This window comes from Wolffia australiana, chromosome 3 (assembly GCF_029677425.1).
Source record: "Wolffia australiana isolate 7733 chromosome 3, ASM2967742v1".
Lineage (NCBI taxonomy): Eukaryota > Viridiplantae > Streptophyta > Magnoliopsida > Alismatales > Araceae > Wolffia > Wolffia australiana.
Genome location: NC_135837.1, coordinates 19,090,001 through 19,105,525, shown reverse-complemented (window position 1 = coordinate 19,105,525; position 15,525 = coordinate 19,090,001). Strand labels below are relative to the sequence as shown.

Here is a 15,525-nt window from a genome sequence, read left to right as displayed (position 1 = left end):
ATATCTGGACAAAGTCATTTGACTAATCTTTCTTGAACATCACTAAAATAAGGGTTTTTTCATTAAGAGTGATTGACTTTTGACACTATGGGAGATTGATGGAAATATATGTGGCAAGAAAGCTAGCCATACATTCCATTACAATGCACGCGTGATACTCATGACGAAGGCCATGAATTCATGATCCCAAATTGTGAATAATAATTATATCCTAATTTAGAGATATTTTCTTAATATATGAGTTCTAAATATTCATATTTGGAGGATACTCGATAAGGAATTTGAAATATTCACATAAAATATCACTATCTAGTCCCACTCAAATGATGAATATGGCCAAGGATACATAGGTAAGAGTGTGGAGATACTAAGGATAAATAGCAGCTGGTCTTTACAGAAAGAAGTTTGATGTACTAATACGTATGAATCTCTGAAAGGTATTATACCAATTTATCAACCAAGTTGGTTAACTTAATGGTTGTGTAAGTGGTCATTAGACCTGAGATGCCAAAGACGTTTTGTAGATAGAATCTTGTACTTTGACTATGAGTTACGATTCCTCACGTGTAGCGCACTTGCACCGTCTTACATCCAGGCGGTTGGTGATGATTCTCAGTTCACGAACAAACTGGCGGAATGGCAGTCAACCCTTTGTGATAGTGTTAGACGGTGCACGTGTAGTGCGGGCTGTCGCAGGTCGATGAGATGCGACAGTCAACCTGGTGTTGTCGAAAGACCGCAAACCGCTGAGTAGTGGTCTGGAGGATGACGCACGACTACATGAGCAAGTGGGGATCTTTCCCTTCGTTCCCCACCTTCCCTTCTCCTCCTCTCACCTCTTCTCCCTCCTCTTCCTTCCCCTCTTCTCTCCTTTATTCTCTTGTGAGACCAGTCGATAGAACAACACCATGTAACAACTCACTCGTGGAGTCTGTCGATCACGATTTATAATTTACATATGGTCCGTGATGTACCATAAAGTATACATGCAAACACCATTTTTTAAGGGTTTACGAAGGCCTATAATGAAATGAAGATGCATTTTTATGTTAAATTCCATTTTACGCAATTATTAATTCATTATGTAAAATGTCATATTTTTAATGGGTTTTTGCATTTCTAAAAAATAGTATGAAATTTGTTGGTTCAGTAGAAATAAAATAAATAAATAATAAAATAGTATTATTAATAAAATATGGATATATTTAATAAAAAAGATGGCTCTTATAGAGCCGCCAAGGCGCAGCCATGGCCATCAGACCGCAGGCGCCACCCACAGCCACAGCCAAGGCCACAACAACACACCGGCGACACCCGCAGGTGCAGCCAAAGCCAGCCTCTCAAAGCGGCCTCAAAGATAATATCAGCCAGTGCCCAAGGTAAGTCATGTTATTTCAATCCATTTAGTAATTGATTTCGACACTTATATACTACTGACATTTTATAGAAACAACAATATAGGATGTTCAAAATCAAATCCTTCAAAGGCAATCAGGCGAGCCCATTGATGGCAAGAGAATGATCGCCGTCCATCGGGCCGTAATCTTAAGAAAAATACACTTAAAATCCGAATGGGCTTCTAGCCAACCCAGCCCAAAGCCCATATCAAAACGGGCTTTTTAGTAAGTGGGGCGTATGATCTCGACCGTTCGTCTTCTTTAAGAAGATTGAACAGTCAAGATAAGTTCAAATTAATTTTCTTTTCTTTTATTTCTAGGCGACAACTCAGCAAGGAGCATCGACGTGGATGAATCGAAAGGGGGCACGTGGACATCCGAAGCTGACTTGGCAGAGCTGACTAAGCAAGGTCCACCGGATCTAAAGAGGGTCCACAGCTATGATTTGATCATAGCGGTTGATCCCTCTCATTGAGGATCAGACGGTCGTGAATAACTTTGAACGATTTCCTCCTCCTACCACCGTCTTCACTCCAGCGACGAGAAGGCAGATTTATGTCGATTCGTCACTGGGGACGGTGCAAAAGTTATCCCATACCGATCAGAAAGGTCATTGGACCGTTCTTGATCTATAACAATTATGTAAATTGCCAGAAAAATGATCTTTGACCACAAAAATTTTGAATGAACCTTTTGAAATAAAATCGCCGTGGGAGAAGATCCTCTATCTGTGTCTCTTGTCCCTTGGATCTCTCGGTCAACTGCGGTGACAGAGCCTTGACCTGAAGGGAGATTAGGAAGAGATAAGAGTGGAAGAGGGAGAAGACTACGTACCTGGAGGATGCTGTCGGAACGGGATTTGGAGCCGTCGACGACCCCGTGCTGGTGCAGAATCCGGTAAGTAACTCAAATTTTTAGTTAAAAGTATTACTATAATTTCAATCGAGGATTGAGGAATCATCCTCAATCCATCTCCTCGAAATCAAAATTGAAATGATTCAATTTTAAGCATAAGCCCAATGATAAAAAAATCTCCATTAATGCATTTCCACAGACACCTTTTGTGAAAACTCTTTAAACAAATTTTAAACCACCATTTTAAATACTTTTAAACCAATTAAAATTCTATAAAAATATATAATAAAATCGAGGAAATATACTTCCTATTCTATATACATCTTGAGATAAAGTATAGTAAAATTCACTCTCATTCCTTATAAAAAATGCATAGAAATCCATTTTGTTCTAGTAGGCATTTTATCATATAGGTTATGTGCAAGATTTGATACTCAAAACTCTCCAACAAAATGATTTCTAAAAATTCTCCAAAAAATTTCCTAAAATCGGTAATATATATCTACCAAAAAGAAATATATATATATATATGTATATATATATATATATATATGTATATATATATATATATATATATATATATATATATATAAATATAAGTTAAGGTCTAAACAAAATCTTTAGAGAGGACTTTCTTTATAAATCACTATTAAATTCTTTCTTGTTCTCTCTTAGATATTACAATGAATGCCTAGTGGTGTTTGTTTACTCTCCTACTCATTAGTTAAATTCAACTCTAAGAGCCAATCTCTGTGGAGATGACCGTATTCACAACTATACATTCTTGCGTAAGTATACAAACTAAAAATTTTTATTTGATTGAAGAGAAAATAATAACAACAACACAAAATTCACACCCCATTTTGCCTTTGTCAAATCGAGACAAAATCCGCCTTCTCGTCACCAGAGTGAAGTCTCCGGTGACAGAGATGGCGGCGGGAGGAGGAAATTGGTTGAGATTATTCACGACCGTCTGATCCTCTATGAGAGGGATCAACGGCTATGATTAAATCGTAGCCGTAGACCCTCTCTAGATCCGGTGGACTCTGCTCAGTCAGCTCTGCCTAGTCAGCTTACGGTGTCCACGTGCCCTCTTTTGATTCATCCACGTCGATGCTCCACACTGAGTTGTTGCGTGGAAATAAAAGAAAATAAAAGAAAATTAATATGAACTTTTCTTGACCGTTCAATCTTCTTCAATAAGACCAACGATTAAGATCATACGTCCGACTTATTAAAAAACCTGTTTTGATACGAGCTTCGGGCCGGGTTGGCTCAAAGGCCAGTCAGACTTTAAGTGTATTTTTCTTAAGATCGCGGCCCGATGGGCCACTATTATTCTCTTGCCTCTAATGGCCCGGCCCGATCGCCTTTGAAGGATTGGGTTTTGAACATCCCATATCGATGTTTCTAGAAAATGTCAAGAGTATATAAGTGCCAAAATCAATTACTAAATGAAATTGAAATAACATGACTTACCTTGGGCGCTGGCTGATATTACCTTTGGGGCAGCTTTGGCGACACCTGCTGGTGCTGCCGCTGTATTGCTACGGCCTTACCTGTGGCTGCGGGTGGTGCCTGCAACGCGACGGCCATGGCTGCGCCTTGGCGACTCCATGAGAGCCATCTTTTTTATTTATTATATCTATATTTTATTATTAATATTATTTTATTAATTTTTTATTTGTTTATTTTATTTCTACTGAACCACCAAATTTCATACTGTTTTTTAGAAATGCAAAAACCCATTAAAAATATCAAATTTTACATAATGGATGAATAATTGCATAAAAATGGAATTTAACATAAAAAGGCATAAACCCTTAAAAAATGTTGATTTGCATGCATGATTTATGGTACGTCAGTCCGTCCACTTGGCACTCCTACATGACTTTGGGTATGGTCAATTATCAAACCCTAATTAGTTATCTGAGTTAGTATTCAAAAAGCATTTGAGAACTCGTCTCTGATATTTCATTGTCTTGCCAATGACTTCATCTCATCATCATTGGGTTATCTTCTCTTAGACCCATGTTGACCACCAAATTGTTTGTGTGAACTTCTTGATTCACTTGAACTAAGATTGTATAAAGTTCCATGATTAAGAACTCATAGGTCCTAGTCAAAGTATAGTTGTTTGTACATAACACATCATTAGTGACTCAGGTGGAAGGACCACTTACACAACTGTTATGTGAGTCAACCAGATTAAAAGTTTGGTATAATACCATTCATTCATATGGATCAAAATAATGCTCTTTCCTCAAAAGAGCACCCATTATGGATCATTAGTGTATCCACACTAATGGCTAGGGGACCAGCGATAGTCATTAAATGAATGAGGTTAGATAGTGCTATTGTATCTTGTCACTTTGGTCCTTCTCAAGTATCCTTCGAATAAGAATATTTAGAACACATGATTAAAGACTAGCAATTGTTGTATCACAATCTCATCATAATTCACTAAGAATGGTCATGTATTCATGGACTTCAGTTTTAAGCATCTCACGGGCACTATAATGAATATAGTATATTGACTGTGTGATTGGCTTGTGTCTACATATATTTCCATCAAGCACCTTTTTTCCGCTTTTTTTCAATCCATGTGGAAACTTGTATTAGGGTAGAGAGAAAAGGAAGGAAAACTACTCTAGGACTCGCCCAATAGTGATTAGCTTGTGTGGCCACAACAAGCTTTTGAGCAAAAAAATTCTTAGATTTCTTGGATTGCACCTAAAAACTGATTCTTGATTAATTTATTCCTTCTTGTCTTTTGCCAAAAATCTAAGCATGGGCAACAAGTTGATGCTTTGTGATGGATTATTTAGTAAGAGGATCATAATTTTTAAAAGGTTGGATATAAAATCCCCAACAAAATTTGGATAGATGGATCTAGATTACTAGAATCAATAACAAATATTCAAATATCTAAAATCCAAGTTCGTATATTGTGTATTTATTCTCTAGATTCCCAAGATGTGTGTTGAAGGAAATCTACATGCTCCACAGTAATGTAAACACCAACAACATATTTCATTCACATTAAATCCCCCATTCTTACTTCACAGATAGAAATGTCTTTTACCAAAGCTTTTAAATTCTACGGTTCTAATATTTATTTATATCCTAAATATTGTAATTCTATTGTAAAGAAACATGAGAAAAAGTAAAGTATTTCAAAGTATTCCTACTGTAACCCTTTGTGCGATGAATAATGACTGAGTATCTCTCATAAAAAAGAGAGGATTGAAATCATGTTTTTTTAGATGATAGAGGGAAATATGTAAGCTTGTGGAGGGCAAGGGGAAATGTAGTTTAAGACTGAAGTGTGGAGTATACTAGATCCTCTAGTTGAATTCTTGAGATTGATGGGTTAAATTTGTATCAACTATTTTACAGCCCCATATTCAACATCATTGAATTTGTAAATTTGAAGTTTCCCTCAAATAGTTTTTGATTTTTCTAATAATAGTGACTCCAAGGCGAACACATAGAGAGAGAGAGAGAGAAGAGAAAAGAGAAAGAGAGAGAGGAGAAATAAAGATAGATAGAGAGTGGAAGAGAGAGAAGGGGGAAAGAAACAAATAGAGAGAGGAAAGAGAGAGAAAGTGGAGAGAGAGGGGAGAGAGAAAGAGAATGAAAGTGGAGAGAGAGAGAAAGAGGGAGACATAAAAGAGAGATAGAGGAGAGAGAAAGAGAGTGAAAGTGGAGAGAGGGAGAGGGGAGAGATAGAGAGATAGAGGAGATAGAAAGAGAGAGAAAGTGGAGAGAGAGGGGGGAGAGATAAAGAGAGATAGAGGAGAGAGAAAGAGAGAGAAAGTGGAGAGAGAGAGGGGGGAGAGATAAAGAGAGATAGAGGAGAGAGAAGGAGAGAGGAAGGGGAGAGAGAGAGGGAGAGATAAAGAGAGATAGGGAGAGGGGGGAGAGAGAAAAAGAGACAGAGAGGAGAGAGAGAGGAGAGAGAGATAACAAGAAAGAGAAGAGAGAGGGGGAGAGAGATAAAAAGAGATAGAGGAGAGAGAAAGTGGAGAGAGAGAGCGGAGAGAGATAAAGAGAGATATAGAGGGGAGAGAGGGGGGAGAGAGATAGGGAGAAGTAGAGGAGAGAGAAAGTGGGGAGAGAGGGGGAAGATAGATAAAGAGAGATAGAGGAGAGAGAAAGTGGAAAGAGAGAGAGGGGAGAGAGATAAAGAGAGATAAAGAGAGATAGTGGAGAGGGGGGAGAGAAAGTGGAGAGGGGGGAGAGAAAGTGGAGAGGGGGAGAGAGATAAAGAAAGAGGGCAGAGAAAAAGAGAGAGAGGAGAAAAAAAAAAGAGAGTAAGTGGAGAGAGAGAGAGAAAGGGGGAGAGGGGAGAGATATAAAAGGAGAGAGAAGAGACAAGTGAGAGAGAGAGGACAGAAATAGAGAGGGAGGGAGGGAGAGAGAAAAAGAGAGAGGGCAGAGAAAAAGAGAGAGAGGAGAGAAAAAAAAGAGAGTAAGTGGAGGGAGAGAGAGAGAGAAAGGGGGAGAGGGGAGAGATATAAACGGAGAGAGAAGAGACAAGTGAGAGAGAGAGGATAGAAATAGAGAGGGAGGGAGGGAGAGAGAAAAAGAGAGAGGGCAGAGAAAAAGAGAGGGAGGAGAGAAAAAAAAAGAGTAAGTGGAGGGAGAGAGAGAGAGAGAAAGGGGGAGAGAGGGGAGAGATATAAATGGAGAGATTAGAGAAAAGTGAGAGAGAGGAGAGAAATAGAGAGGGAGGCAGAAAAAAAGAGAGGGGAGAGAGATAAATCGAGAGAGGAGAGAAATAGAGGAGGGAGAGACAAAGAGAGCGGGGAGAGAGATAAATAGAGAGAGGAAAGAGAGAGAGAGAGAGAGAGAGAGAGAGAGAGGAGAGAAATAGAGAGGGAGGGAGAGAAAACGAGAAAGGGGAGAGAGATAAATAGAGAGAGGAGAGAGACAGAGAGATAAAGAAGAACAACGGCTATGTCACTACGCCATCGACCAATAGGACATTAAAATAACTTAGAGTAGTAAGAAACGGATATGTATCTATACTCGTTATGAGAAATAGAGATTCAGGATTGAATATAGGAAAACATAGAAGACTAGGATTAAATCTAGTTAGGATTAAATATAGTTAGGAGAAATCTAGTGGACAGGATTAAATCTAGATAGGATAATCTAAGCATTACAGAACAACGGTAAAAGTTAAATCTGAAAAGAGAAGTTATAGATCGAGATCTGTAACTTCTCTTTTCTAACAGTTTACTACTTAATCTATAGTGTATAAATACAAACACATGTGTTGCTAATCTTTTTATGGAGGAAAAACACAATCTTGCCTATTGTCTCTCCTGGCCTGTGCAGTCTCTTCTTCTCTCATATCTCTATTCTTCTCCTTCTATTTCCCTACTCCTCTTGAGTGATCTTCACAAGAGAGAGAGAGAGAGAGAGAAAGAAAGAGGGAGGGAGAGAAAACGAGAGAGGGGAGAGAGATAAATGGAGAGAGGAGAGAGAGAGAAATAGAGAGGGAGGGAGAGAAAAAGAGAGAGGGGAGAAAGATAAATGGAGAGAGGAGAGAGAAGAGAGAAGAGAGAGAGAAAGGGAGAGAGAGAGGGAGAGAAAAGGAGAGAGGGGAGAAAGATAAATGGAGAGAGAAGAGAGAAGAGAGAAGAGAGAGAGAGAGAGAGGAGAGAAATAGAGAGGGAGGGAGAGAAAAAGAGAGAGGGGAGAAAGATAAATGGAGAGAGAAGAGAGAAGAGAGAAGAGAGAGAGAGAGAGAGGAGAGAAATAGAGAGGGAGGGAGAGAAAAAGAGAGAGGGGAGAAAGATAAATGGAGAGAGGAGAGAGGAGAGAGAAGAGAGAAGAGAGAGAGAGAGAGAGAGAGAGAGAGAGAGGAGAGAAATAGAGAAAGAGGGAGAGAAAAAGAGAGGGGAGAAAGATAAATGGAGAGAGGAGAGAGAAGAGAGAGAGAGGAGAGAAATAAAGGGAGAGGGAGAGAAAAAAAGAGAGGGGAGAGAGATAGGAAAGATATATAGAGAGAGAAAGAGAGAGGGTGATAGAGAGAAAGAGAGAGAGGGAGAGAGAAGAGCACAGATTCTCCCTGAAGATCGGAAATCACCGATTTCTTATTACCACCGAGAGAACGGAACTAAGAAATTACAAAGGGGGGAAGGGGTGTTGGACACAACGGAGCAAGCCCTCAGCAGGGTATCTTCGACGTGAACCACTGCATAACGTGGATAGGCGCCTTGATGAGCTCTATCGCCAACTCCACCACTATGGTCACGCAGAGGCAACAAGGGCATATACAAGAAAGAAGCAAACTGCCCAAACAAAAAATCTTTCGTCAAGCCCCAAAATCCAGGATAGAAGAAGAAAAAGAAGAAATTCTCACCCGACGATCCAAACCACCACACCAACGATGGAGATGAGCAAAGACAAGAACGCAAAGGGCAGCCCCAGAAGCCACCCCAGCGGCCTGCACTCGCAGTCGCAACACATGGCTTCTTCCCCCTTTCCAAGCCTTTCTCTCTCTGCCCTCTTCCTTTCTCTCTCCACCCGCTCCTCACTCCAAAGAGAAAAATACCCACCACGGAGAGATGAGACAGCACGACAAGGAATTCACATCCTGCAGATAACGCCCGTCTAAAATGACTTTGTCAAATAACCCGGCGTTTTTACTTTCACGTTCAAAGTCAGTGCCAAAGTCAAATATTTCTTCACGTTTATTAGATTATGTATGCATATAGGAAGGCACATACCATCTACCCAGCTATTAATTTACCATTCCACCGTAAACAGTTGAAATAGGTCGACTGCGGTTTCGGACCCACTAGGACAGCGAGGCAGACAACGGTCTTGATCTGGTCGATTGGATGGAGATGTAACTGTTCACATTAGAGTAAGTCGTTGGGCCCAGAAAAGATGCTGCCGCATGGTAAGTCTGATGATTCTAATTTTGGAATTTTCTGAAATTATAGAGGGTGATTTTCTGGACATACCCATTTAAACTGTTCCTAAAATGCCGCATTATAGCAATTTGGCATATTATTTAGTGCAAATTGTTATCTATTGATCGTCCAACCCTGACAGATGGAAGTGATGGAGATGGGTGGAGAGAGAGAGAGAGAGAGCTAGAGTGAGACTGAGGGAGATTCGCGAGGGGAGAGAAAGAGTCAGAGTGAGATATAGGGAGATTGAGAGGAGAGAGAAAAGAGCAAAAGTAAGACAGAGGGAGATCTTGAGGAGAGAGAAAGGGCCAGAGTGAGTGAGACTGAGAGAGAGAGAAGAGAGAGCAAGAGAACGCGATGGAAGAGAAGGAACGAGAGGGAGAGAGAGTGAGAAAAAGAGAAAGAGAGACTGAGAGACCTCGAGGAGAGAGAGAGAGAGCAAGCAAAGAAAGAGAGAGAAATAGTGCTAGAGTGTGGAAAGAGAGAGAATGAGAGTGCGAGAAAGAGGAAAGCGAGAGAAAGAGTGTGAAAAGAGAGGAGAGAGAGAAGTTAGAGTAGGGTTTGAGGGTCCTGGTTCATTCCAGGTTTTTAGCAAATACTTAAACCTTACCAAAAGTTCAGTCCAATTTTGGTAGTTAAGGGGTCATGTTGACTAGTCAATGTCAAAAATAAAGTATAAAATTTATGTTGATGGTGAAGAAGAAAATTTATATCAAAATAATGAAGTTTTAAAACTGCTGGTAATGAATGGTTCACAGCCTCCCTTCCCTTCTAAATTTGTTGAAAAATATTAATTAAATATTTAATTATTTACCTGTTTGACCCTTGTACCTAAACTTGGCAGACCAACTGGTCCACCCTCAAATGGAGTACCTACGGTCCTAGTTCCGTCTAGTCTGACTAGTCCTCGGTCTTAAATGTCAAACCCTAAGTGCGAGGGGGAGGTAAAAGTGCAAAAGAGTGCAAGAGCAAGAAAAGAGAAGAGCGCGAGAGCAAGGAAAGAGAGGGAGCGTCAACAGGGAGAGAGATGGAGACAGAGAGAAAGATACAGAGGAAAGAGAGAGAGAAAGAGTGAAGGAGCGACAGTGCAAGAGGACAGAGACGGACTGAAAGAGAGAGCGAGAAAAAGAGAGGAAAGAAAGAGAGCATGCGAGGAGAGAGATATCTACAAAGAGAGAGAGAGCAAGAGAGAGAAAGAGGGAGAGAGACAGGAAGAGAGAGATGGAGAGAGGGAGAGAGGGAGAACAAAAGAGAGGTAGGGAGGGAGAGGGAGAGAGAGAGGGATAGGGAGAGAAAGAGAGAGAGGGAGGAGAGGGAGGAGAGGGAGAGTGATGGAGCGCGCCACCTTACTCCATCAGAGATGTTATCGGAGCAGCCATCACCATCGTCGACGGTCCGCCGGTTCGTGCCCAGATGACCGGCATGCCAAGGCGTCAGTGGAGACACCTGGGTACAAATATCCTGGGTGAAAGCACGTCCGTATCTTTCTCGCATTTTGATTTCGTATCGCCTTTGTCGTTTATTCGTGTGTGTGTTTTCCTTCTCATCGTGTCGATATTTGTTGTGTCGCGTAGGTGGTCGTATCGCTGCGTGTTGTGTCGTTTCGTGTTGTCGCGTTCGTGTCGTTGAACAGTGTCAAATTACTTCAAATTTTGTATTGGGGGGTCCTATGTATAAGACACCCCCCCCCTTAGTAAGGGCACAAGTGCCCTTACTAAAGGCGATCGTGCCCCTATTAAAGGGGGCACAATGGAGCCCTAGAATTTTAGACCAGAAAGTATTTTTGAAGTGTTTTTCGTTCACCGTCTGGTCTCAACGAGAAGAAAGGAGAAAGGGAGAGAGGTAGAGGGGTTGAAGCGTGAAGGGAAGAGGAGAAACCGAAGGGATGCCATCCCAGCGCCACCATCCTTCCTGGGCCGCGCCCCATGAGCTACAGTGCAAGCCCAAGTTGCTGGCACTAAGTCCACCCCTTCCCGTGCCGTGAGATTCCTCCGCTAGGTTGACGTTCGTGCGACAACCAGTGAAAATGCGCCAATGACCACTGTGGCAATCAGTCAATGCATTCACTGCGTGGATTTTACGTCCGCTGACCATGTGTGTCTACGTGCATCAGATCGATCTAGTACGATCGACGCCCAAGACTTGCGACACGACAGCCTGCCGCTTGTCGTCGTTCCCGCGAAGACCCTGGTGCAGACGACCCGCGCCTAAGGTGGACGTCAAGAGTGGTCGTTCCTACACGCGCCACGTGGACGCTGCCCCGCGGCCTCTAGCCCTAAGCACTAATGCCGCGGACGGTGCCTGTGTGCTCCTGTCGCCGTTGAGTGTGCCTTTTGACTGCTGCAAACCACGCCCTGCAGCTGCTGCAATCGCGCGTGACATAGTCTTGCGCTCGGTGATCCTCGTAACGTGTTGACGCTGATGTTTGCGCCCTTGTCCGCCCTGCGTCTCGCACGGGTGCTCAACGTTGGCGTCGCCTACTCACGGTCCTGGCCATGACATCGTCTGTCCGCGCATGTACCTCTGGTTCACTGCTGCATCAGTCTAGACGGTAAAGACGTCTGTGTCACGTGCCATCTGCATCAGTCTAGACGGTAAAGACGCTCACCGCGCCACTGAACCATTACACCGGTCCGCACCTCTTGCCGAGCCGCCTGCTGCCACTTGCATCCACCGCCAAACTCTGCCCGTGCTGATCCACCACAAGGTTGCCGCCAAACTTGGTTGACCGCTTGAGCCATTTCGCTGCAGACCGTCTCTGCGTCTCATCCTCGTCTCCACTCTGACTACCGCTCCTGCCACACGACACCGCCACCAGTAAAACCAAGCCATGCCCGTCAACGGCACACCTCTGCCTACTTGCCCGTACCGGCTTGTGCCCAATAAAGACGCTGACGATGAACGCTGTCACCGACGAGAGAGATTATATCTTGAAAACTATGAGTCGAGAGATTTCTTAGGTACGGATCGAGCCTGTCTGTTACATGCGAGCGCCAACGGAATCATTCTGTTTGACACCATAGTTGTCGTCGCTCCAACGAGGGTCAAAAGGTCACTGTCACCGGTTGTCCACCCCGGAACTTGGAGCTCAGCAAATCCCCACGAGTCGGGGCCCGCACATACATCCGCCTGGGGTTCATCGCATCACTTAGTTACATCCCTTAGGGATTTATCCATCAGACGATGTCACTAACGACGTCTGACATCATCTAGGTATCCAAGCATTGTCTCGATAGCCGATCGGACGACATCATCACCAACATCCGGCATTAGAGAGGGAGAGAGAGAGAGAGAGACGGAGAGAGAAAGAGAGGGAGGGAGGGAGCGGGAGAGAGAGAGGGATGGGGAGAGAAAGAGAGAGAGGGAGAGAGGAAGAGAGAGAGCGAGAGAGAGGGAGGGAGGGGGAGAGTGAGAGAGAGGGATGGGGAGAGATAGAGAGAGAGAGGGAGAGAGGGAGAGGGAGAGCGAGAGGGAGGGAGGGGGAGAGCGAGAGAGAGAGAGAACGGGATAGGGAGCGCGAGAGAGAGGGATAGGGAGAGAAAGAGAGAGAGGGAGGGAGAGGGAGAGAGTGATGGGAAATGCTTATCATTTTCCTTTCTCTCTCTCCTCTCTCCTTTCTTTTCTCTCTATATATCATGTTATTTGTCTCTCTCCTCCATCAGCCCCTTCTTTGACTATTCCACCTTTCTCTTTCCTCTCTAATTTTATTTCTTTCTCTCCTCCCTATAACTTCCAAATTGATTTTTCTCATAACATCTGATAACATGATAAATGAGCCTATATTTGTATACATTTTAGATATTTTTAGTATTATTAATTTATAATTTATCATGTTATTGTTTGAATTAACCAAATATTTATGCCTAATAATTCCAACTTTTGCACATTATGATTATTTTTCACTAACTTCATTGACTTCTATGAAGTCAATCAGTTTGATTTCTGATGAGTATTTTACAGTTCCAAATGTGCAGAAATTTACAGGAATTAGAAGATATCATTCTGAGAAAAATTGGAGGATTTTGGGAGCTTAGTGACTATCAAAATGGGCTACAAATGATGAAACGGTATTGTAGGCTTTTAAAGAAGAGATCAGAGGGGCTTGGACCACGACCTGAACTACCTATTGGGCCTGCAAACACATTACAAAAGAAACAAACTGGAAATTACAAGGCAAAGCTCTCAACCCATGGAGAAAAAGAGGCAAAATGGCAAGAAAAGAGAATAGATAATGCCCAAAGGGGTATTTTGGTAATTCTCACAATGTATAAATAGACCTTTTCTCCCTCATTTTCCATCATTCTGGACGTGCTCTAGCAAGTGGCTGGCCAGCAGGACAAGGCATTCTTCAGAATCCAGGTTGTTCAACCTACTTAATGTAAGTTTATTGAAGTTTTCTCTTAATCTTGTCTCTTGTTTGTATTGAAAAACGCCTGATCCTGGCAAAATATAAGGATACATACTTGAGAGGAAGCATTGAGGGCTCAGTAAACTTGCATTGAGGCTTTAGGATCTTAGATTTCTACCTTCTCCATCATTTCCCATTCATTTACCCTTAAAATCCATCACTTTCTCACTCTAAACACTCATTTTCTCTACTTTCTCTCTCTAAAATAGGTTTTTTCTCTCACTAGACCTTCATCTATATCCATAGTTACTCCCCTAAAAATTTCATAAAAAATCTCCTTCATTTGCACATCCAAATTCTATCTCAAACTCTCTCTACACTCTCTCTTCATTTTCTCTCTCAATCTCTTCATTTTCTCTCTATCCTCTCATTTCGACATTTTATCTCTCTAGAAACATTTTTCTCTCACTATAAAATATCTCCCTATATCTCAGTAGATCCTCAAGCATTCCCTACTTAGAATCCCAAAAAAAATCGCATTGAAATATCATTTCTTATCTTTTCAAAACACTAATTTTTGTCTTCTAGCCGCCACCGTGCGGTGCCGTGCGGCGCCATGCAGTGCCTGTGCGGCAGAGACAGCCCTCTGCCCGCCGGTCCGCGCGCAGCCAGCGCACAAGACCGCAGGTCACAGGGTAGCCCTGTGCAGGACTTAGCCAAATCGGCTAAGTCCTGGCCATTAGGTTAAGCCCAATAAGGCTTAAGCACAAGTTGGCTAAGTCTTGACTTAGTCAAATTGGGCTAACCTTAGTGGGCTGACCCACTAAGAGGCCTGCCCTCTACGGGCCAACCCAGGCCCGCCGGCCCAATCCGCCGCCGCCGCCGCTCCACCGCCGCCGCCGTTCCGGCGATTGTCGGAGTAGGTAAATTTCATATTTTTTTCGTATTTAAAATTATTTTAAAAATAGAAAAAAATCTGAAAATCGGAAAAATTATTTTCTGCATTGAAAAAAATCCAAAACATTTTGGAAAAAATCTAGAAAATTAATATAAGTTATTTAAAGTCATTTTAACACCTAAAACATTTCAAAAAAATCTCTATTTCTCGTTTTTAATACTTATAGTTGTTTTTTGTATGTAAATTAATTCCAGAAAATTTTAAAAATATTTATTTCTGATTAATTTGCTAAGAGAAAAGAGAAAATTTAGTTTAGAGATATGATTTTGTGTTTCTCCTTGTACTTTGGCTTAATTTAAATCATAAGGAATTTTCAAAATTACCAACAAATTTAGAAACATCCCAAAAAAATAGTATTTTTCACGTTTAAAATCATTTTCTTCATCCCAAGCTTGAGAAAGAATTCTGAAAGTAAATTTCTGCCTCTCTGTGGATCGACCCCTTACTTGCCCTATATTAATTATAGAGAATTTAAGTGGAAAAGTTTCATAAATATTGTTGGCTAAGTCTGAATCAAAACAACGACATATAACCCCGAATTTTGGACTTATCAACATCTCTCCCTCACCTTTTCCCACAACTTTATCTACATGAATCACCATTCTCTCTACTACTTTCTCTTAAACCACCATTTCGAATTGACAGTTTATTTTCTTTGTAACTACATGTTTCTTTTCCTTAAAAAGGGCCATGGGCCTGTTTGTATGGAAACTTTTGTTTGAGAATTAATATGAAGTTGTTTGTGAGAAAAGAGTGATTCCTTGGTGATTTTCTGGTGATAACAGCAACAAAACGTCAACAGAACGGCTACGACGGCTTCTCTTATTCAACAACGTCAACTCCTCTTGGCTTCCATCTTTCCCTTTCACCATCCTTTATCATCTCCATCATTTCCCTATTATCTATCCCCATCATCCCCATCATTGAATACACCCCTTCATCTCACCCCATCATCCACATCTAAGTCTCATTGTTTCCCTTATACTTAACTTCATCAATTCCCACGCCTTGTCCCGTCCCATTTGTGAACCATTT

At 41.9% G+C, this 15,525-nt stretch overlaps 1 protein-coding gene across 1 annotated transcript; it reads right to left on the bottom strand.

Moving 5' to 3' along the window:
* Positions 1-8,328: 8,328 nt before the first annotated feature.
* Positions 8,329-8,847, bottom strand: LOC144700423 (signaling peptide TAXIMIN 1). Its single transcript, XM_078571842.1, has 2 exons — positions 8,629-8,847; positions 8,329-8,557 (listed from the first exon to the last, which is right to left on the bottom strand). The coding sequence occupies exons 1-2, from the start codon at positions 8,733-8,735 to the stop codon at positions 8,434-8,436; spliced, it is 231 nt and encodes a 76-aa protein (XP_078427968.1). The 5' UTR covers positions 8,736-8,847; the 3' UTR covers positions 8,329-8,433.
* Positions 8,848-15,525: the final 6,678 nt, after the last annotated feature.

Bases quoted from the DNA above. Each gene is read 5' to 3' on its own strand.
- LOC144700423 (XM_078571842.1), bottom strand. From the start codon at position 8,735: ATGTGTTGCGACTGCGAGTGCAGGCCGCTGGGGTGGCTTCTGGGGCTG. The intron at 8,558-8,628 runs GTGAGAATTTCT...TTGTTTGGGCAG, and splicing joins GTGGTGGTTTGGATCGTCGG to TTTGCTTCTTTCTTGTATAT.